A 21,216-nucleotide genomic window follows, 5' to 3' on the forward strand; every position below is an offset into this window, starting at 1 on the left:
AGGGAAAGATGTCCCGAGGAAGAAGAGGAGGAGGAAGAGATTGGATCGATACCCTGCCCTTCACTACCCAAAAGGAGTCTCAGAGCGGCTGACAATCTCATAGACTCACAGAATTGGACCAGGGCTATTTTGGGGCAGGAACGCACAGGAACGGCGTTCCGGCTGGCTCCCGGGTTGGCCACGCCCAGCAGGAACTGATTAGCATAATAAGCTACACCCAACAGCTACATAAGGGGTGTGTGGCCTAACGTGCAAAGGAGTCCCTGCTCCAAAAAAAAGGCCCTGGGTTTTGACAACAAACAAGGTAAACAGAATAAGAAGCAAAAGGTGGGTGTGGCTGAATGACCACACTTCTGGGAACACGGGGGTGTGGCCTAATAGGCTAATGCGCTGTGCTGTCAGGGGTGTGGCCTAACATGCTAATACGTTTCTGCTGTTGGGTGTGGCCTGTTATGCTAATGAGTTCCCGTTGGGCTTTTTCTACCAAAAGAGCCCTGGAAGGGGCCATACAGACCATCTAGTCCAACCCCCTGCCAAATGCAGGACCGGCTTAAAGCATCTCTGACAAATATTCCTCCAGCCTCTTCTCGAAAACTGCCAGTGAAAGGGAACTCACCACCTCCCTGGGCAGCTGATTCCACCCTTGAATCACTCTGCCCGTGAAAAACTGTTTCCTAATATCCAGCCAATACCTTTCTGCATGTCATTGAAACCCCGTTGCTTCGGGTCCTCTCCTCTGCTGCCAACTGGAACAGCGCCTTGCCCTCCTCCAAATGACAGCCTTTCAAATATTTAAAGAGAGCAATCACGTCCCCCCTCGGTCTCCTCTTCTCCAGACTAAACATTCCCAGGGCCCTGAGCCTTTCCTCGTAGGGCTCAGTCTCCAGACCCCCCGATCATCCTTTTCAGTCTCTTCTTCACCCTCTCGATCTGTCGCAGTCATTCTGTGGCTGGCTGTGCCTCCAGCAGCCATTCTGTGACAGATTTTCAAATGTGCCGGCAGGCTCGAAAAAATCGGGGACCCCCGCTTTATCCAAGGTCACACCAGCAGCTGCATGTGGAGGAGTGCGGAATCAAAGCCAGTTCTCCCATATTAGAGTCCACGCTCCTAACCGCGACACCAAACTGGTGTACAATATTCTCCAGCACGTACTCTTTTTCTGATATGCAGTACACCATGTTGCGAACACGGCGGGGGGGAGGCAACAACGACGACTGAGGATTTCTGGCACAGTACGGCAGGCGGAGACTCGTAAAGGAGCAAGACTCAGAGACGGCTTGGAGGGTGTGTTTTTATTTTTTCAATTTTTTTTAAAGATTAGTAAACTAGAATAATTTATTTGACAAAACACGGAAACGTCACAGATACAAGGGAGGAACCGAAGAAGTACCAGGGGCGGGGGGCGGGTCAGTACAAAGAAACCACGTTACAAAATGTACCACGCTGCCTGGCGCTCTCGCGCAGGGGCTGCCCTCGCTCCGGAGGGGCTTGCTCACTTTCTCTCTGCTTCTCTCTCCCCCCCACCCACAAAGGGCCTACACTCTGCCCTTCCGCCTCCCCCGGAGCACTTTTGGGGCCCTGAAGCCCACCGACACAGAAACAACAATGGGGTTCTTTATGGAGGGATGGCACGAGGGATTGCATATTAAACACAAGCTGGCGGGCCCTCTCTCGGGCGCAGAGCTGAACTCGGGGCCGTTGAGCTAACTAGGGTCGGCAGTGCGGCTTGCTGGAGAGAGACTTGCTTATAGCTGAACGGGCTCCTTTGGCTCCGGGAGCCGCAAACTGGAGCCACCAAGGTTATTCATCTGCACCGCTGGACCTCCTACTCAACCCCTGGGTTTCTACAGAGACAGGCTCCTCCCATATGGTCCAGCCCGCCAGTTAAGAGCTCATAAGCCCCGCCCTCTGTGCCCCTCCCCACCTTCGGAGGCGAGGCCGGTGGTGGCCGGACGCGTGGCTTTTTCAGTGGTGGCCCCTTGCTGTCGGAACGCGCTCCCCCCCGGCGGCACCGACGCTGCTTTCTTTTTGGCGCCAGGCCAAACCGTTTCTGCTCATCCAGGCTTCGAATTAAAGGGGGGGGGGGAATCTTCTTTTTAAAACACAGTTTTAAGTTTGGAAACGGAGATTCTAAGTGGTCTGTGACGTCTTGTGCCGGTCTGCGTCTCCAGCCCGAGCTGGGCTTTTAAAAAGTGCTCTCGTTCAAGGGCTTTTCAATCGTTGTAATTTTTAAAAGGTTTGTATTTTTGTAAGCCGCAACCGTCAAGTTCCCCGAGAGGCGGTGCAGAGCTTTTCTAAATAAATTTAAAAATGTCTCTGTCAAAGGCGGAAGAGGAGGCCAGGGTTCTCCCCCCCCCCCTTACAGTTGGCAAGGCACCTGAGCACATCCCAGTATGGGCACCGGAAGGGCACAGTCCCGCTTTCTTTATGTAATGTATCCAGTCCAGACAAGTCCAGGGACAAACGGCGAGCTTCGCTCCAAGAGACAATGGACTATGCGGATCCTAGCCCCGCTCCAATCAGGGGGCGAGGTTCCCGGCCGAGAGCCTATGGGACTCTCGGCCACTGTAAATAACCTATAGGGAAGTAGGGGTGTGTTTTGGGTGGTGGTTTCTCGGGGGATATAAGCCGGCCTGCGAGCCGGCCAAAGCTGTCTTGTTCCGGATAGAATAAAGTACGCTTTGCTGAAATCACTCTCTGTTTGCGTACTTTTCACTTAAGGAGCGTGGCACACAGCTGCTTGAGAGCCGGATAGAACTCCCTGGAAGAGGGTTACGCTCAGGGAATAAAAACCTCCCGGTGCTCCCCACAGTCTGAGAAAGATCCGGCCATCCTCGACCAGGGCTGGCGCTTTTTCAATCCTGGACCCCACCGGGTGGAACTCTACTGGAGAATATCCGTGCCCTGCAGGAGTTACTACAGGGTTGCCACTTTCTGGAAAGTCAGGGAAATGAAAATTGGTCAGGGAAAGTCAGGGGAATTGTGATTAAAACATATTCCAGCAGTGGATTTTTGACCGGCTGCTGCAAGAGCCTGACCTGTTCTTGTGGCAACGGGCATAGAGAAGTCGCAGAACACAAGTAGAACTCAATGATGTCCTTTCCCAACCCTTTTAGATAGAACGTTTATATAATTTTTAGTGTACCTTTAAAACAAGAACACAAATGTTATGTCATTTGTTCGCATTCAGAGTTTACTTGAGTTGAAGTTTGTATCTTGGTGTAAGTTTTGGTGCCGTTGCAAAAACAGATGTTGCTGCAGCTAATGTTGAAAGAAGCTGGTGTTAAATCTCTTTGACAAATATTTTTGCAGTTGGGACTGGTGTAGTTGTAGAGTAGAACCTTACCTTGCATTAATGCAATACGACCAGTGTCCCCTCTAGGCTGAGTTAGTGTGAGGTAGCTCACAGTTTTTTAGCCTCCGGCTCACATTCTTGTCTTAGCTCAGGAAGGATGGCTCCGGAGGAAACTAATTTATGCAGTGGCCAAATCGCCGCTCACAACTTTCATGTTAGTAGAATTTTTGCTCACAAGACTCCACAGCTTAGAGGGAGCACTGACCTATTCAATTTTTTAACTTGTGGTTATATTTGAATGGTGGTCAGGGAAATTGACAAATGTTGGTCAGGGAGTCAGGGAAATGAAAAATAAAATTTTAGTGGCAACCCTGTACTACCTTTCCACAGGTCATGGAATGCAGAGATGTTCTGTCAGCCGTTCGGTTGGGGGCAGCGACGGGGATAGTATGACCTCTGGCACTTGTATGAGCTCCCCATCCTGTGCAACACCCCCCCACACCCGGAGGCCGGGAAGCTCCCCGGCCATTTTGGACTGCATACTGTTTTATTTATTGATCTGTCTCTGGGTAACTTTTAAGGTTGGTTTTAATCTAAATTATTTATTGGACGCTATTCTGTCGTAAGCCGCCCTCAGCCCAACTTGTAGGGAAGGGCGGCCTAGTGAATACGATTTAATAAGTAAATAATAAATAAAGCGTGGGGGGGGAGGTCGGTGTACCCTCTAAGCTGAGTGAGTGTGAGCCAGCTCGCAGTTTTTTAGCCTCTGGCTCACACATTTTTGTCTTCGCTCAGGAAGGGATGGCTCCAGAGCGAAGTGATTTATGCAGCGGCCAAATGGCTCGCTCACAACTTTAATGCCAGTGGCTCACAAAGGAGAATTTTTGCTCACAAGACTCCACAGCTTAGAGGGAGCATTGGTGGGGGTGTCAGGCAGGGACTGAGTTTTGCCAGCCTGGGCATGTACCCGCTTCTGCCAGGCACAGGCTGATCCCGCTGCCTAAAAGCCTTCCTAACCGAAATGCCAGTTGGCATGACCAGCCAAGTTTCTGTTATATATCAAACAAACACTGTGAATAAAAAGGACAAGGACATTTAAGAAATCTTATGAACATCAAATTATATTACAAATGAAACTTTTACAGTATGGGTACGGACAGACGGCGTGCTGAGAACGGGTTAAACTGCTCCGGTTCTGACCGGATTATATTTGATTTGGTTAATCGCAATCACACTTACCTCCCTTATCCAGCCTCACCGCGCAGTCACATTGCTCCCCGGCATCTACACTACCAGCGCACGGGAGCATGCGTTGGCAGGTTTTTTTGTTTTTCCTCAGTTTGCGCATGCGCATGGGCGCCCCTCCATAAAAGGGGGGAAACTATCATGGCGCATGCGCAGAACCACCAGGGCGAATCAATCCAACCCCTCCAACACAAAACTTCCCTTTAAACATTTGAGCCGAAAATGGCCTCCGTGAGATCCCGAACTCATCTAAACGCTAAAACAAGTGACCGTTTAAATGTCGGTTTTCTAAATGCGGTGGCGGAGCTCTGCCTATGCACGCACCGCTGACGCATAAAAAAATGGCGGGCGAAAAGCGGAAGCCTCGGGCAGCTTTCGAGCAGGGAGGGGGTTTAAACCGGAAGTGGCTCGACACCGCAGGAGCGACCAGACATCAGAAAAGTGCGGCTAGAACCGGAGAATCAGGAAAACACCACTTGGGGACCTGGTATCAAAATACTCCGTTTTAAAGGGGGGTTGAGCTGGAAAGCGATGGCTGGGGACGGTGCGCAGATGTTGGGTGTGTGAACGTGGATATAAAATCCGTTACTGAAGTGTGCCGAAAGCAGACTAAACGGCCCGTCTGAACGCACCCTCTTACTAAGGAAATTCTAACTACCACTAGAAACGACTAGAGAGCAATTGAGCCAGCAACTTGAGATAAGAGAGCAATTGCCAGGCAAATTTTAAAAAAGAAGGCTTCTAGCCGGATAGAAAAGAAGACTGGTTGCTACTACTAGAAATAAATTAATGGGCTTGCTCCTGATTCAAACACTTGAAATGGAACTAGAAGATAATTTGAAGAAAGTAAAAAAATAAGTTAAGCTGTAATAATGTGAAAATGGAACCAGAAGATAATTTGAAGAAAGCAAAAAAGAAGTTAAGCTGTAAAAATTTGAAGAGAGTAAAAAAAAAAAAGCTGTAAAAATTTGAAGAAAGTAAAAAAGAAGGTAAGCTGAATCAAGAGGCTGACACGTTTCAATATAATAGGATTACTCCTGAGGAAGATTGGTGGAATGAATTTGTAACCGAATGCTCATTGAAGATGACGGACTTTTCCTTGAGAATGTTAGAATGTTGTGTTTTAATTCTGTACTATTTATGCTTTTATTCTGTATTGTTGTACTGTTTGTTGGAAGCAGCCCTAAGCCGGCTTTGCGGGGAGGGCGGGGTATAAATTTGACTATAAATAAATAAATAAATAAATGTTATGCTCCTGCAGAGTGCGGGGGGTTGGACTAGATGACCTGCAAGTTCCCTTCCAATTCTAGCATCCTATGATTCTATGAATCTCCCTAGTAATATTGTAAAAGTCTGATTTGTAATATAATTTGACGTTCATAAGATTTTATCAAATGCCATTGTCATTTTTATCGCAGTGTTTCTTTGTCTGATACATTTCTTTGTCACTGTGGTTCCTTTTTCGGTTTACTAATTTTCTGTTATGACCTTAGGGTTGCCAAGTTGGAATTGAGCTGCAGCGGGGGACTCCCGGTTGGCGGCTGGAGTGCGTGTGCGTCACCCGGAAGTGATGTAATGACGCCGGGCATGCTGGGGGCGGGGCCACGACCATCCAAGGGAAAACCATAGAGTTTTCCCTCGGAAACCATAGAGTTTTCCCTCGGATGACCGTGGCCCCGCCCCCAGCGTGCCCGGCGTCATCACGTCACTTCCGGGTGACGTGCACGTCAGGGTGGAGTCCCCCCGGGGCCCGATCCACCGACGGCGGGGAACGGGCCTCTGGGGCGGGGATTTCCTCGCCCCCCAGGGGGACTTGGCAAGCCTATATGACCTGCAAAACGTTGTGTTCCTTTTTGGCCCCGTGGAAGACGCGGGTAGGGTAAGGTGACCTGATGGCTTTGAATGTCTTTAAACAAATACCGAACTAGGAGTTTTGTTGTCCCCCGTCCCCCCAAAGCTACCAACAACTAAGAAAGCCTCAGTTAAAGTCGCTGAAAGCTGAGAATGGCCAGGATCCATTATGTGAAATCCCGGAGAAACAGCAGATGAACTTGGCTGTACTGGTCTACTGAAACCGGCCTCTGGTCCCCGCCCACCCACCCACCCCCTGACAGCACAGATGCTCCCAGAAGCTCCCAAGCAAAGCAGAAAGATGACCGATAGCCTGTTGACTGTCCCAGGCTGCCGGGACTCAGGTACACTGCCCCTGACTGTGGAGGTTCTACCGCTCTGGCTGGGCTCTCCTCCACCACGACGTCTGAATTCCTTTCAAGGCCATTGGAAATTCTCTCACCCCACCCCCCAGTTAAATATACACACCGATTCAACACATTTACTGTCTGCCCAAATCCGACTGCACTGGGTACACACAAATGTAAAGAGAGCAGACGGGCAATTTCTGAGTACGCACTTCACCCCCCCCTCCAGGCAGAGCACAGCCGTCACGGCACACCCCTCCCACACACACACACACACACACATACGACAGCACACACGCATGCCCACGACGTGACTCACAAACCAGCGTGCGCTCTCGGCACCCGGCAGCGGAACTGTGGTTGGCACAGCTGCCCACGAGATGGCCAAGGGGCCCCCAGCCTGGGCTCTCGGGCACCGTCTTAGAAAACAAATGACTTATACAAAAAGAGAAGCGGCCCTAGTGCACGGGCGGCGTTTTATACTGTGAAACGAAGAGAAGGAAGTTGGAGGTGGGGGGGGGAGCGCTCCAGTTTATCTGTCGTTCAGCTGCGGAGAGTTTGTGCCCTCTTCGTCTTCCTCCTTCTCGTCCTTCATGCCTTTGAGCCGCTGCCGGGCAAAGTCTTCAAAAACGATGTCATCGTCACTGGGAGAGAGAGAGAGAGAGAGAAACGGCGGATCAGGCAGCTGTAAGGAGGTGTCTCCTGGGGGTGTCCCAGGAGGAGGTAGTCAAGCTGACGCCCTTTCAAGGCATCCTGTGGAAGGTCTCCCTCTAGCACTTAGGGCAAATTCTGCAGCCCGAATTCATTAAACAGAGTCAGCGTGATGAGGGGGGCTTGATAGTTTTCGAATCACCAGAGGAAGCCGCTAAAGCTTGCACGTGTTTCAAGGTTCTGGGGGCGTGACCGATGCTCCCTCTAAGGCGTGGAGTCTTGTGCGCAAACATTCTACTTTGTGAGCGACTGGCATTAAAGTTATGAGCAAACAGTTTGGCTGCATGCATAAATGAGTTTGCTCTGGAGCCATCCCTTCCTGAGCTTGGACAAAACTGTACGAGCCAGAGGCTAAAAAACTGTGAGCTGGCTCACACTCACTCAGCTTAGAGGGAACACTGGGCGTGACTCCACCTTGAAAAGCGGGTCTAGCAATGCCTGTTCAAGAGAAGTCTCAGTTTACTTCCCACAATTAGAAAAGGTACCTTTACACATTTATCCCCTTATTCTGACATATTCAAGGCTATTTTTGGGCAGGAACGCACAGGAACGGAGTTCCGGCTGGCTCCCGAGTTGGCCACACCCAGCAGGAACGCATTAGCATAAGAGGCCACGCCCAACAGCAGAAACTCATTAGGATTGGCTACATTAGGGGGGTGTGGCCTAACATGCAAAGGAGTTCCTGCTACAAAACAAGGCCCTGGGTTTTGACAACAAACAAGGTAAACAGAATAAGAAGCAAAAGGTGGGTGTGGCTGGATGACCACACTTCTGGTAACATGGGGGTGCGACCTAATATGCTAATGAGTGGTGCAATCAGGGGTGTGGCCTAATATGCTGATGAGTTTCTGCTGCTGGGTGTGGCCTATTATGCTAATGAGTTCCTGCTGGACTTTTTCTACAAAAAAAGCCTGGGCATATTTATCACTTTGCTGCCCTTTCCCCCGTTAATTAAATCAAAACAACTGTTGACTTTATAAACCGTAGCTTGTTCCTTAGTTTTGTTTCTGCATAACTGAAAACATCTTCCATCACGTTACATGCAAATTTGCTGCTCACGCTGTCCATAAGTTGGAACTCTACCTTCCCTTCCAGTGTATTTGAAAAAATGTGCCTGCACACGAAAGCGCATACCTTGAATGAACCTTTGTTGGTCTTAAAGGTGCCCCCACTGGACTCTAAATTTGTCCTACTGCTTCAGAGCCACGCGGCTGCCCACCTGGGACTGTGTTCAAGACCCATCACTTTTATTAGTTTTGAACTGTCGGTGGTTCCCTGCTTTATGCATTAGCTCAAAGAAGTGCCTACACAGCGAAGATCTGCATTATGTAAATGTGACTGCAAAGAGTCCTACTGGAGCAGATATCTGTCGGCTACAGCTTCCTATTCCCTCGATTAATTTAGGATTAATTTAGGATTAATCAAGAGAAGAGCGAAAAACACACACAAAGGTTGAGAACGGTAACAAATTTAGCCTGTTTGAGTCTGTTTCTTACATTTGTCTAATTTCTTCTGCTGCCTGGGGGGTGGGGTGGGGAGGCAAGCAGAGAATGTATGCCTAGAGCATGGAACACTGCGGGTGTGGACAGGGAGGTATTAGTGACTTTCCTGCATTGTGCAAGGGTTGGACTAGATGACCTTCATGGAACCCTCCAGCTCTGTGTTTCTACGTGTTACACGAGGTATCAAGTGGAGGGTGGACAACCATCTTTTGGGTATGTTGTAGGTATGTAGGGCTCTCTTTCAGCTATGCTCCTGCAGAGTGCAGGGGGCTGGACTAGATGACCTTCAGGGCTCCCTCCAGCTCTGTGTTTCTACGCGTTACACAAGGTATCAAGTGGAGGCTGGACAACCATCTTTCGGGTATGTTGTAGGTATGTAGGGTTCTCTTTCGGCTATGCTCCTGTAAAGTGCAGGGGGCTGGACTAGATGACCTTCAGGGCTCCCTCCAGCTCTGTGTTTCTACGCGTTACACAAGGTATCAAGCGGAGGCTGGACAACCATCTTTCGGGTATGTTGTAGGTATGTAGGGCTCTCTTTCGGCTCTGCTCCTGCAGAGTGCAGGGGGCTGGACTAGATGACCTGCAAGGTCCCTTCCAACGCTAACATTCTATGATTCTAAGCTTGCGTAAAGCCCCACCGTAGCTACGGGCCCACTCTTGCCACGACTCACTTAAAAAGTTTGGACGTAAGGAACCCGACACAGAAGGGAACGCGGAGGATCAAAGACACGGGGAAGGCGCCGTCTTACTTTGGGTCTCCTGCGTGGCCGCGCATGCGTACAAAGCCAGCGGGTGTGAGCGTGCAAAGAAGGGGGGGAAGAGAAGAAACATGCATTCCGTGCATTAAAAGGTTAGGCGCGAGAGGCGTTCGAAGCGCTGGGTTCCGCGTGGAGAACGGCACGTAACGAGGTTAGCGATAGATGAGTCAGTTGTTAGTAAGTCACATGCGGCAAAGAATGACGCAGGAATGACCCCCCCCCGCGCTTCCGCCCCGGCCCTCCCCACATGGCCCCCCCACCCCACCCCCAAATCTGGCTTACTTTGTGTCCAGCTCGATAAGGTTTGTGTCAACGGGAGCTTCGTTTTCTGGAACTGAACACAGGCAATTGCGGCAAATGGTTAGAGCTCTCGGGAAGCGATCGATTCTCTGACAACCCACTAACGTTTTTTGTTAACCCGCCCCACATCCAAGACAGCAGTCTGCATTCTTACTTCATTAATGGGGAGGGGGGTTCTGAGCAAATAAATACAACCGATTCATCTACATTACAGGGAAATGACTTACAGGCGTTTAAATAGTATCTTGAGATCACAAAATCAATGAACAGGGACCAGAGTCTTCAAAACGCCTCTCAACTCTTCCCAGAGGCAATACCCTCGATCAATTTCTGCCATTCCAGGCAGTTTTCCGCGATGCGGCGATCCAATCTTTCAATGCCACGGTTTTGTCTTCTTTGCCACTTACTTAACTGTCGATATCTTTCTTGGAGTCAATAAGTTCCACACCAAGTCAAAACATTCGTTTTCACACTGCACCTTCTGAATACCGAAGGAAATCACTCAGGGAGGGAGTCTTGTCATTGAACTGAAGATGTATAACTTTCCCAAAAACCTTTTTTTGGAAATGTTTTTGGGAGTGTTATAGGTCCTCCGTTTATTTATTTATTATCAAATTTATACCCCGCCCTCCGACACAGCAGGCTCAGGGCGGCTTCCATAAAAGCGTAAGGTAAAGGTAAAGGTTCCCTTGCTCGAAAGTCAGTCAAATCCAACTCTAGGGTTGCGGTGCTCATCTCCGTTTCAAAGCCGAAGAGCCAGCGCTGTCCGAAGACGTTTCTGTGGTCATGTGGCTGGCATGACTAAACACCAAGGCGCACGGAACGCTGTTACCTTCCCACCGAAGTGGTACCTATTTATCTACTTGCAATTTCTTGCTTTCGGACTGCTAGGTTGGCAGTAGCTGGAACTAGAGACGGGAGCTCACTTTGTCATGTGGCACACTTGGGTCTCGAACTGCTGAACTACCGACCTTCCACAGCCTGCAGTTCAGCGTCTTAACCACTTGAGCCACCACAGCTCATATAACAGCATAAATACATTAAAATTACACAAATATTTAACCACACAATAAAAACATTATAAATACAAAGTGTTGCCGGCTGTTAAATTAACCTAGATGGTATATTGCCAGAGTAAATTTCCACTGCCCAGATGTTCCACGATGTTTCTGCTCATAATCAGATAGATGTTAAAACCACAGACCAGAGCTCTGCAATAGCGGCTTGCGATAGCAGCCTGCAGTAACTGCCAGCAGTAGCGGCGGCCCCTAATTAAACACCTGGCAGAAGAGCTCCATCTTACAGGCCCTGCGGAACTGCAAAAGGTCCAGCAGGGCCCTGATCTCCTCCGGGAGCTCGTTCCACCAGGTAGGGGCAGCCACTGAAAAGGCTCCGGCCCTGGTGATAGTTATTTTGGCCTCCCTCGGGCCAGGGAGGGTCAGCCGATTAATGGCAACATCTAATTTTGTTTAATGACAAAATCTCATTTGGGGGCATTCCCATCCTAAATGAAGCAAGCTGCCATCTCGCTGAAGACAGGTCAGACTAAGATCTGAGAGACCTGGATTCGAATCTCTGCTTTGCCATGGAAGCTTGCTGGGGGACTCTGGGGCAGTCACAAACGCTTTGCCTGTACTACCTCACAGGGATGTTTAAAGATAAAATGGAGGAGAGAAGAATGATGTAAGTTGTTTTAGTTTCCATTGGGGCAAATGGCAAAGTATAAATGAACATTAAGTAGAGCCTGCTGGATGAGACAGAGTGGCCAGCCAGTTCCTCTGGAGGGCCAACAACAGGGCAGAGAGGCCGAGGCCTTCCCCTGAGAAGAACCTCAGAAGAGACCTGCTGGATCAGACCAGGGAGGGTCCATCTAGTCCAGCATCCCTTCTCACACAGGGGGATTGGGGATGCTGGGGATTGGACCTGGGACCTTCTGCATGCCAAGCAGATGCTCTACCACTGAGCCACAGCCCCCTCTCCATGGCTCTCCAGGGTCTCAGGCTGAGGTCTTTTACATCACCTCCTGCCTGATCCTTTCAACTGGAGATGCCAGGGATTGAACCTGGGACCTTCTGCCTGCCAAGCAGAGGCTCTACCACTGAGGCACGGCCCCTCTCCATTGGTCTCCAGGGGCTCAGGGTGAGGTCTTCCCCATCACCTCGTGCCTGGTCCTTTTAACTGGAGATGCCAGGGGTTGAACCAGGGACCTTCTGCATGCCAAGCAGAGGCTCTTCCACTGAGCCACAGCCCCTCTTTACAGCTCTCCAGGGTCTCAGGCGGAGGTCTTTCACATCACCTCCTGCCTGGTCCTTTTATCTGGAGATGCCGGGGATTGAACCCGGAGACCTTCTGCATGCCGAGCAGAGGCTCTTCCTGCAGTCTCAGGGTTTGCTGTGATGTCAGCGAGTGTGGCTGAGGCATTCACACTGTGGCTTGCCCTGCCAGCAGAAACTCTGCCCGGTCCCACCTCTAAGGAAAAACAGCATCCCCTTGACCAGCAAGGGGCAGTTCCCACTTCTACCTCTTCCCAAGTTTCAAGAGCTGCCCTTCCAACATTCCTCCCCCCGGCAAAGCCCCCTGCGGAAGGGCTGGCGGGACTCACCGTCTCTGTGCAAGGGTTCCTCCTTCGGCTTCGGGTGCATGAGGGTGAAAGGCAACTCCACGGCCACGTCACTGGAAAGAGACACAGAGAGTGAGCCCCGGGGGGAAAAGAAGCATTGCTGAACCCCCAGTGTGTGCTTGTCCGTGCTTCGGACAAATGCCCCCCCCGCCCTTCTTGAATCAGCGTCCTTCCCCTGAAGCCGGAGCCCGGCTGATGCACGTTGCATAAACAACCATTGCCTGTTGCACGTCCAAACTCAAATTGAGAGTCCAGTGTGGCACCTTTAAGACCGATAAACGTTTGTTCAAGGTATGAGCTTTTGTGTTCATGCACCACTTTTTCAAACACATTGGAATGGAAGGTAGAGTTCGAACTTATAGACAGAGGCTGAACAGCAAAATAACATGTAATCAGGGGTCATTTCCTGCAGGAGTGCACAGGAGCGGAGCTCCGGCAGTAAAGAGCCCAGGGGGCGGGCACATGCAACAAGCCCCACCCCCTGCACCCAGCAGCCCTCAGTCAGAGCAAGAAGCAGCCAGGTATGTTGCAGAGCCTCCCCCCCCGGCCCCCCAGTCCAAAACAGTCCAGTGGCACCTTTAAGGCCAAGTTTTATTCAGGTACAAGCTCTCCCTCCTCTGCGAGGACAGATCTGCACGTCCTGTCCCCCCCAAATAGCTAGCAACCCAAAAGAGTCCAGTGCAGCCTGAGCGGTGAGTGTTGCCTTCTGACACACTTCCGGTGATGTCAGGGGGTGTGGCGTATGCAAATAATTCATGCTAATGAGTTATGCTAATGAACTACATTTCTTTTTCTACGAAATGACCCCTGCATGTAATAAGAAGAGGGAGAAGAAAAAGAAAAGAAAGAGGAGGAGGAGGAAGAAGAGGAGGAGGAGATTGGATTCATACCCCGCCCTTCACCACCCAAAGGAGTCTCAGAGCGGCTTGCAAACTCCTTTCCCTCCCCCGCCCCACAACAGACACCCTGTGAGGTAGGTGGGGCTGAGAGAGCTCTGAGAGAACTGTCCTTGAGAAAACAGCTCTGAGAGAACTTAGGACTGGCCCGGGGTCACACCAGCAGCTGTACGTGGAAGAAGAAGGAGGAGGAGATTGGATTCATACCCCGCCCTTCACTACCTGAAGGAGTCTCAGAGCGGCTTACAGACTCCTTCCCCTTCCCCTTCCCCTTCCCACAACAGACACCCTGTGAGGTAGGTGGGGCTGAGAGAGCTCTGACAGAAACTGCTCTTCTTCAAGGACAGCTCTGAGAGAAGTATGGCTTGCCCAAGGTCATCCAGCAGCTGCAAGTGGAGGAGTGTGGAATCAAACCCGGTTCTCCCAGATTAGAGTCCGCGCACTTGACCACGACACCAAATTGATGAAGCCGTTTTAAGATATGCAAAGACAAAACTAAATAACAAGGTTAAGGTTATAAGGTCAACAGTTGTTTCGATTTAATTAAGGGGGGGAAAGGACAGCAAAGCGATAAATACGTCAAACTAGGGGATAAATGTGTAAAGGCATCTTTTCTCATTGCGGAAAGCGAACCGAGACTCTCCGTTCGTCTCCGATGTATTTGAAAAAGTGCGCATGCACACAAAAGCTCGCACCTTGAATAAACCTTTGTCGGTCTCACAGGTGCCACGGGACTCTAAATTTGTTCCGCTGCTTCAGACCGACACGCCTAACCAAACTGGAACAAACGCAAGTCGATCGGTTTCTGCGTTTGCACCGGCACGAAAGGGACGCACCAGTTCTTCTCGGCCAGCAGGGGGAGGCATTGCATAGAATCTTGCCGAACATCCACTTAGAAAGGCACGCCCTATAGATGGGGGGGGGGGAATCAGCATGCTGGGTCACTGAGAGCCGGAGGAACTCGCTGCCGCCGCTCATTCGTTTGCATGCTGGGAAAGGGTGAATCGGAGCTGGAAGGGAACCCCCTCAATGACCGTTCAGAGCATTTTGAGCCCTGGACTGGAAAAAACAGCCCCCCCGGGGGGCTGAACTGATGGAGACGGGAGAAGCTTTGTGATGGATGCAATTTATGAGCGGGAAGGAAAGCCCCCAGCTGGTGGAAGCCATGGCGAGAGACTCCCGGTGGCAAAGGACGGGGTGGGGGGGAGTCAAGAGCATGCATAAGAAGCGCCTTGCGGGATCAGATCAGGGAGGGTCCCTCTGGCCCGGAAATCTGTTTCGCAGGGTGGCTAAGAGAGGACCGGAGGCTAAGAGAGGACCAACAAACAGGGCATGCGGGCTGAAGTCTTCCCCGGTTGTTGCCTCCTGGTATAGCAAGGGAGACCACTTCTGAATGTGGAAGTTAAGAACATAAGTCCGTAAAGAATCTGAGAAGGGCCCCACTGGATCAGACCACTGAGGGTTCATCTGGTCCAGCATCCCGTCTCACACAGGGGCCAGCCAGTTCCTCTGGAGGCCGAAGGCCGAGGCCTTCCCCTGATAAGAACCTCAGAAGAGCCCTGCTGGGTCAGACCAGGGAGGGTCCATCCAGTCCAGCCTCTCGTCTCACACAGGGGCCAACCAGTTCCTCTGGAGGGCCAACACCAGGGCTCAGAGGCCGAGGCCTTCCCCAGATAAGAACCTCAGAAGAGCCCTGCTGGGTCAGACCAGGGAGGGTCCCTCTAGTCCAGCCTCCTGTCTCACACAGAGGCCAATCGGTTCCTCTGGAGGACCAACAGCAGGGCAGAGAGGCCAAGGCCTTCCCCTGATGAGAACCTCAGAGGAGCCCTGCTTGGTCAGACCAGGGAGGGTCCATCTAGTCCAGCCTCCCATCTCACACAGGGGCCAGCCAGTTCCTCTGGAGGGCCAACAACAGGGCAGAGAGGCCAAGGCCTTCCCCGATAAGAACCTCAGAAGAGCCCTGCTGCATCAGACCAGTGAGGGTCCATCTAGCCCAGTACAGTGGCCAGCCAGTTCCTCTGGAGGGCTAACAACAAGGCATAGAGGCTGAGGACTTTCCCTAATGTTGCCTCCTGGCTCTGTGATTCGCAGGTTGACTGCCTCTGAATGTGGAAGTTCCCTTTAGTCACCATGGCTAGTAGCCACTTATCCTCCTTCAATCTACCTAATCCTCCTTTAAAGCTGTCTATTCCTGTGGCCATCTGGCAGCAAATTCCACATCTTAATCACTCTCTGTGTAAGGAAGTATATCCTTTCATCTGTCCTGAACCTACTGCCCATCATCTTCATTGGATGCCCTGAAATTCTGGTATTCTGGGAGAGGGACGAAAAATTCTATTTGTCCACTCTCTCCACCCCATGCATAATTTTATAAACTTCTATCATGTCCCCCTTTAGTCATCTCTAAGGGTGTGTGTTCGGTATAAACCAAGCCCAATAAATACCCCCCAAACCCCCTTATCAGTATTTTTCGGGTATATATTGAGCCAAATGCAGATTAGACAATCTGATTCGGCTACTGATATAGCTGGCCTGAATAACAGCCGATATTATTCAGCTTTTATTCGGGTGGGAGCGGCACGACTTGGAGAAGGCATTCCCTTCACTCTTGGAGGTGTGACTCCGCAAGTGAAGGCATTTTTAAATGGCTTCCCTTCAATCCCCAAGTCGCACCGTGGTGGTGGCGAGAGAAGGCATTTTTAAATGCCGAATAAATTTGGGTTTCCTGATTATTTACCCGTATCTCAATATCATACCAATATTGAGATTCGGGAATATCGGGAAATAATGAAAAATCCAGAAAAGGCCATTTTTTGCATATGCACACCCCTAGTCATCTCTTTTCTGACCTAAAAAGTCCCCGAATCTTCAGCCTTTCCTCACAGGGAAAGTACTCCAACCCCCTGAATACACCCCATGTCATGAATCAAGAACTGTGGGGGAGGAAGTAGGTCTCCTCAAATGAAGATGTATCAGAAGATGTGAAAAGGCTGCCTCCCCCCCATTGTGGCGGAAGAGCGTCTCCAGCAAATCCCTTTCTCTGCCAAGCAGCTGACCCCTTGGCCATCTGGCCCCACAGCGCTCTTGGACAGCTCTCAATCCTTTCAGCTGGGGCTCTGCCAGAGAGCTCGCTCAGGGATTGTGCCTCATACTAATTAATGGGAGAGGAGGGGGCACTTGTGTTTCTGTTCCTCAGGCTCCGAATTGTCTTCTGTCAGCCCTGACTCACTGAGAATCCTCCACTAGGATAGGTTCAGCGGGCAGCCATGTCGATCTGCAGTAGAAGAGCACAATTCGAGTCCCGTAGCGCCTTCGAGACCAACAAGATTCCCAAACTATAAGCTTTCAAGATCCCTTCATCAGATACAAAACAGAATTCAGGTCTCTTAGTCCTTGCATCTAAATATACGGTGCTGAACAGGGTCACAGGATTCTTAGCTCACTATAAGTGATAATTTGCAGCCCCCTAAGCATTTCTCCGGGAGCTGCGGTGGCTCAAGTGGTTCAGACGTTGAACTGCAGGCGGTGGAAGGTCGGTAGCTCAGCAGTTCGAGACCCGAGTGCGCCGCGTGACGGAGTGAGCTCCCGTCTCTAGTTCCCGCTCCTGCCAACCTAGCCGTTCGAAAGCAAGAAATTGCAAGTAGATAAATAGGTACCACTTCGGTGGGAAGGTAACAGCGTTCGTGCGCCTTGGTGTTTAGTCATGCCGGCCACACGACCACAGAAACGTCTTCGGACAGCGCTGGCTCTTCGGCTTTGAAACAGAGATGAGCACCGCAACCCTAGAGACGGATTCGACTGGCTTTCGAGCAAGGGAACCTTTACCTTTACCTTTAAGCATTTCTCCTCTGCTCTAATCACGCCGATTCCATGCTGCATTTGACCTCTGCATCCTGAGTTCCCTGTCTGCGACACCCTGCCCACCTTTTGACTGGGACAGAAGGACTCAGGGATCTTCATATCTGGTGAAGGGAGCTCTGACTCTTGAAAATGCATACCCTGAACATCTTGTTGGTTCAGGGTATTGGTGTAGTGGTTAAGTGCACGGACTCTAATCTGGGAGAACCGAGTTTGATTCCCCACTTCTCCACTCGCACCTGGCTGGATGACCTTGGGCAAGCCGTAGTTCTGTTAGAGCTGTTCTTGAAAAAGAGCAGTTTCTCTCAGAGCTCTCAGCCCTGCCTACCTCACAGGGTGTCTGTTGTGGGGAGGGGAAGGGAAAGGAGTTTGTCAGCTGCTCTGAGACTCCTCTGGGTAGTGAAGGGCAGGGTATAAATCCAATCTCTTCTTCTTCTTCTTTTACCTCCCAGGGTGTCTGTTGTGGGGAGGGGAAGGGAAAGGAGTTTGTCAGCTGCTCTGAGACTCCTCTGGGTAGTGAAGGGCAGGGTATAAATCCAATCTCTTCTTCTTCTTCTTTTACCTCCCAGGGTGTCTGTTGTGGGGAGGGGAAGGGAAAGGAGTTTGTCAGCTGCTCTGAGACTCCTCTGGGTAGTGAAGGGCGGGGTATAAATCCAATCCTTCTTCTTCTTTAAGGCGCTACTGGACTCGAATACAGCTCTTCTACTGCTGACCAACAGGGCTGCCCTCTGATATTATCTCGCTATAGATGCTAATTTTCTGCCCCTGAACAGAAATGAGCTACCCTCTATTTAGCCTGAAGAGGAGACGGCTGAGAGGGGATTTGATCACCATCTTCAAGTACTTGAAGGGCTGTCCTGTAGAGGATGGTGTGGAGTTTGTTTTCTGTTGCCCCAGAAGGTCGGATCGGAACCAACGGGTTGAAATTAAATCAAAAGAGTTTTCAGCTAAACCTGAGGAAGAACTTCCTGACGTTATCCAGTTTCCAACCGTGACCAGCTAGACACTTCTGGGAATCACACACACACACACACACACACACACACAGCAGGCTTGGTGGAAAGAACCAGGAGGCGACTGACAGTATACGGTGACCCAACAGATGAGGTTGGAGGACCTGCAGAATCTGCAAAGACCCTCTCTGTCCGAGAGTCCACAAGTAACTCGTTTGACAAAGGAACGGGAAAAGGAGATGTCAACCAAAGAAAAACATGACGGCTTTTGGAAGATGAAATGGGATATGGCAGTGATGGCGAACCTTTTAGAGACCGAGTGCCCAAACTGCGACCCAAAGCCCACTTATTGATCGCAAAGTGCCAACACAGCAATTTAACCTGAATACTGAGGTTTTACTTTAGAAAAAACAACCCATACATTAACTTAAGATGATCCAAACAAAGTAAGGAAAGCCATCCCAAATGCTTTCATTGACTTAAAATTATTTGGCAGAGAATTCGACACTTTAATGACGGTCTGGGCCTGGCTGGGGCGATGGCACGCGTGCCCACGGAGAGGGCTCTGAGTGCCACCTCTGGCACCCGTGCCATAGGTTCGCCACCACTGGGATATGGGATGGAGGTGTGCAGCGTGGGGCACGGGCATGCTGGGTGGGACGTCTGCACCACACACGGCCAGAGCGAGAGCATTACCTGGACGCGAGGTCTCCCAGCAGGCTGGCGTTACCAAAGGAGACGAGAGAATTGGTTACAGCTTGCAAGGAGAAAGCTTTCGTGGTCGGCGGGCTTCGAGACCCAGGTCTGGCTTCAACCGCCCGGCCCCTGGAGCCAGGACGCACAAGCCGTGAGCTGCCCACCAGTCACAGTGGCAGGGTCTCCTGGATTTACCGCCTGTCTCGGATTGCAGATTGCTACACACAGGGCTATTTTTGGGCAGGAACGCCCACGAACGGAGTTCCGGCTGGCTCCTGAGTTGGCCACGCCCAGCAGGAACTCATTAGCATAAGAGGCCACACCCAACAGCAGAAACTCATTAGGATTGGCTACATTAGGGGCGTGTGGCCTAACATGCAAAGGAGTCCCTGCTACAAAAAAAGGCCCTGGGTTTTGACTACAGCCAAGGTAAACAGAATAAGAAGCAAAAGGTGGGTGTGGCTGGATGACCACACTTCTGGTAACATGGGGGTGTGGCCTAATGTGCTAATGAGCTGTGCTGTCAGGGGTGTGGTCCAATATGCTAATGAGTTCCTGCTGGGCTTTTTCTACAAAAAGAGCCCTGGCTACACACCGGGCAGCCCACACTACCTGGGCAGGGGAGGTATGCGCCTCGATGCGCCAGCAGGCGCACTGGCGGGCCCTGCGACAACATGCCTTTGGTGCATTGTTCCACAGAGACCACTGTGGGCTAGAGGGACCACGGTGCGATGGGGGCAGCTTCCCAGTGACTCAAGACTCCCGTTGCAGGGCACAGAGGGAGGGTTTCCCCGAAGTGTACTCACCCTCCCCGGGAGACGACCAGCTTCACTTTCACTTTGTACGACACAATGATGCCCAAGATCTCCTTGTTGGCGCCGTCTCGCAGCCTGAAAGGGAAGAGCGACAGAAAGGCACGTGAGACATGCTTATTCTGCGATGGTCAGGCCTCACCTGAAGTCCCGTGTCCAGTTCTGGGCACCACATTTGAGGAAGGAGGTTGACAAGCTGGAGCGTGTCCAGAAGAGGGCAACCAGGATGGTGAGAGGGTTGGAATCCAAGTCTTATGAGGAAAGGCTGAAAGAATTGGGTCTGTTTAGCCTGGGAAAGAGAAGGCTTAGAGGGGACACGATTGCAGTCTTCAAGTATTTGGAGGGCTGTCATGTAGAAGATGGAGCGGATCTATTCTCTCTTGCTCCGGATTGCAAGACTAGGTCTAATGGGTGGAAATGACAAGGGAGTCGATACTGGCTCAATATCAGGAGAAACTTCTCAACTGTCAGAGTGGTTGGGCAGGGGAACAGACTGCCTCGGGAGGTGGTGGATGCTCCTTCGCTGGACATTTTCAAGCGGAGGCTGGACGACCATCTTTCGGGTATGTTGTAGATATGTAGGGCTATCTCTTGGCTGTGCTCCTGCAGAGTGCAGGGGGTTGGACTAGATGACCTCCAAGGTCCCTTCCAACTCTAACATTCTATGATTCTATGACTCTAAGTGGAAGCCGCTGGAGTGACGGGCCACTTCTTGGCCTCCGTCCCTCCCCTCCATCCTCTTCCCCATTGAAGACTGTAAACTGCATGCTCCTTGCAGCAGAGAGCTTGTCTGGGAAAGTCTAATGGAGTTTGGGACGCAAAGGGTCACCTACACGGGTGGCATAATAAGCAATAACAGCAGTGGTATCCATCGACTGTATTTCTATACCAGCCTTCCGCCAAAGAATTTCTTCCGCTGTACCCTCACCACAACCCTGTGAGGTAGGTGCGGCTCAGAGCATGTTACTGGCCCAAGGTCACCCAGGAAGGCCTCAGGCCCATAGCCAGGATTTTGTGGCTCATGGGGCAAAGATTCTTCTGGCGGGGCTGCCATTATTTGCCATAATGAAGAGGGGGTGGGCCCTCAAAAACATTTAAAGGGCCCTCCAGCTGACTGGCAGGCCACCTGCTCCCCGCCGCTCGGCTGAAGGGCCCTTTAAATCTTAATGGAGGGGAGGCAGAAGGGTGCATGCCACCACCCCCACTTCTTCTCAAAAGCGGGGGGCCTTTAAGAAAGGGGCTGGCCCTTTAAGGAAGGGGGCAGAGCCCCTGTCATGGCTCAGGTGGGGGGTCACCTAACGCTGCCCCCACTCTGGTTTTAGGTTCCCTTGAGAAGGCCCAGAGTACCCCCCCAAGACCTTCAGACCTCCC

At 51.1% G+C, this 21,216-nt stretch overlaps 1 protein-coding gene across 1 annotated transcript in view; it reads right to left on the reverse strand.

The window, feature by feature from the left end:
- Positions 1 to 7,066: 7,066 nt before the first annotated feature.
- LOC107109763 (beta-arrestin-1) overlaps positions 7,067 to 21,216 on the reverse strand; it is an 86,567-nt gene continuing 72,417 nt past the window's right edge. The window contains exons 12-15 of the mRNA XM_015410457.1: positions 19,840 to 19,923; positions 12,613 to 12,683; positions 9,993 to 10,044; positions 7,067 to 7,383 (exon numbers count right to left, since the gene is read on the reverse strand). Coding sequence (XP_015265943.1) covers positions 7,272 to 7,383; positions 9,993 to 10,044; positions 12,613 to 12,683; positions 19,840 to 19,923 — 319 coding nt within the window. The 3' untranslated portion in view covers positions 7,067 to 7,271. The remainder of the gene's footprint in view (positions 7,384 to 9,992; positions 10,045 to 12,612; positions 12,684 to 19,839; positions 19,924 to 21,216) is intronic.

The sequence above is a fragment of the Gekko japonicus genome, unplaced genomic scaffold, assembly GCF_001447785.1.
Source record: "Gekko japonicus isolate JY-2015 unplaced genomic scaffold, Gekko_japonicus_V1.1 scaffold2086, whole genome shotgun sequence".
In the NCBI taxonomy this organism is placed as follows: domain Eukaryota; kingdom Metazoa; phylum Chordata; class Lepidosauria; order Squamata; family Gekkonidae; genus Gekko; species Gekko japonicus.